Source organism: Trichinella spiralis (genome assembly GCF_000181795.1).
Source record: "Trichinella spiralis strain ISS 195 chromosome Unknown Scfld649, whole genome shotgun sequence".
Taxonomy (NCBI): Eukaryota; Metazoa; Nematoda; class Enoplea; order Trichinellida; family Trichinellidae; genus Trichinella; species Trichinella spiralis.
Genome location: NW_003527588.1, coordinates 1 through 786, shown reverse-complemented (window position 1 = coordinate 786; position 786 = coordinate 1). Strand labels below are relative to the sequence as shown.

At 49.0% G+C, this 786-nt stretch overlaps 1 protein-coding gene across 1 annotated transcript; it reads right to left on the bottom strand.

The window, feature by feature from the left end:
- Positions 1 to 76: 76 nt before the first annotated feature.
- On the bottom strand, positions 77 to 745 carry Tsp_15073 (conserved hypothetical protein; the record flags this gene model as incomplete). Its single annotated transcript, XM_003370507.1, has 1 exon — positions 77 to 745. A coding segment is annotated over one exon (669 nt), but the record flags the coding sequence as incomplete, so codon positions are not given.
- Between the last annotated feature and the right edge of the window lie 41 nt (positions 746 to 786).

The window sequence follows — 786 nt, the reverse complement described above, 5'->3', positions numbered from 1 at the left end:
GTTGCTTTGAAGAGTTTTGAGCGTGAGCTCGCTCGGAGCCGCTGTTGGTGCAGATCTTGGTGGTAGTAGCAAATATTCAAGTGAGAACCTTGAAGGCTGAAGTGGAGCAAGGTTCCATGTGAACAGCAGTTGGACATGGGTCAGTCGATCCTAAGAAAACGGCGAAAGCTTGTTCGAATTTGCGACATGAATTGTAAGACTGAATAATTATTTGTGTGTGTGTTGTGGTGGAGGCGATTGTGTCGTCACCAGTTGTTGTTGTGTGCAGTTGTCGTATGTTTTCGAAAGGGAATCCGGTTGATATTCCGGAACCGAGTAACGGAGACAAAGAGTAGCGCTTTAATCTCTCTGTGGGGTTGGCGTTCAACTCAATCGCGCGGTAACGCAAGCGAACTCGGAAAATGACCGTCGTGAGTTTCGAAAAGAGTTTTCTTTTCTTTTTAAGGGACGCATTCCCTGGAACCGGGTTGTCCGGAGATAGGGATTCTGGTATCCATAAAACGCCGACTTTTTCACGGTGTTCGGAGCGCTCTCGTCGGTACGTGAAAATCCGAGCGACGCCTGGTAAATCTCGTACTTGGTCGTACTGATATCCGCAGCAGGTCTCCAAGGTGAATAGCCTCTGGCCGATAGAATAATGTAGGTAAGGGAAGTCGGCAAAACGGATCCGTAACTTCGGAACAAGGATTGGCTCTAAGGGCTGGGCCGATCGGGCTGAGGTTTCAAGCGTGCAGTGTATGCTTGGCTTAGTTGTGTTGAGGACTTGTTCACTTGCCCCCGGTTGTT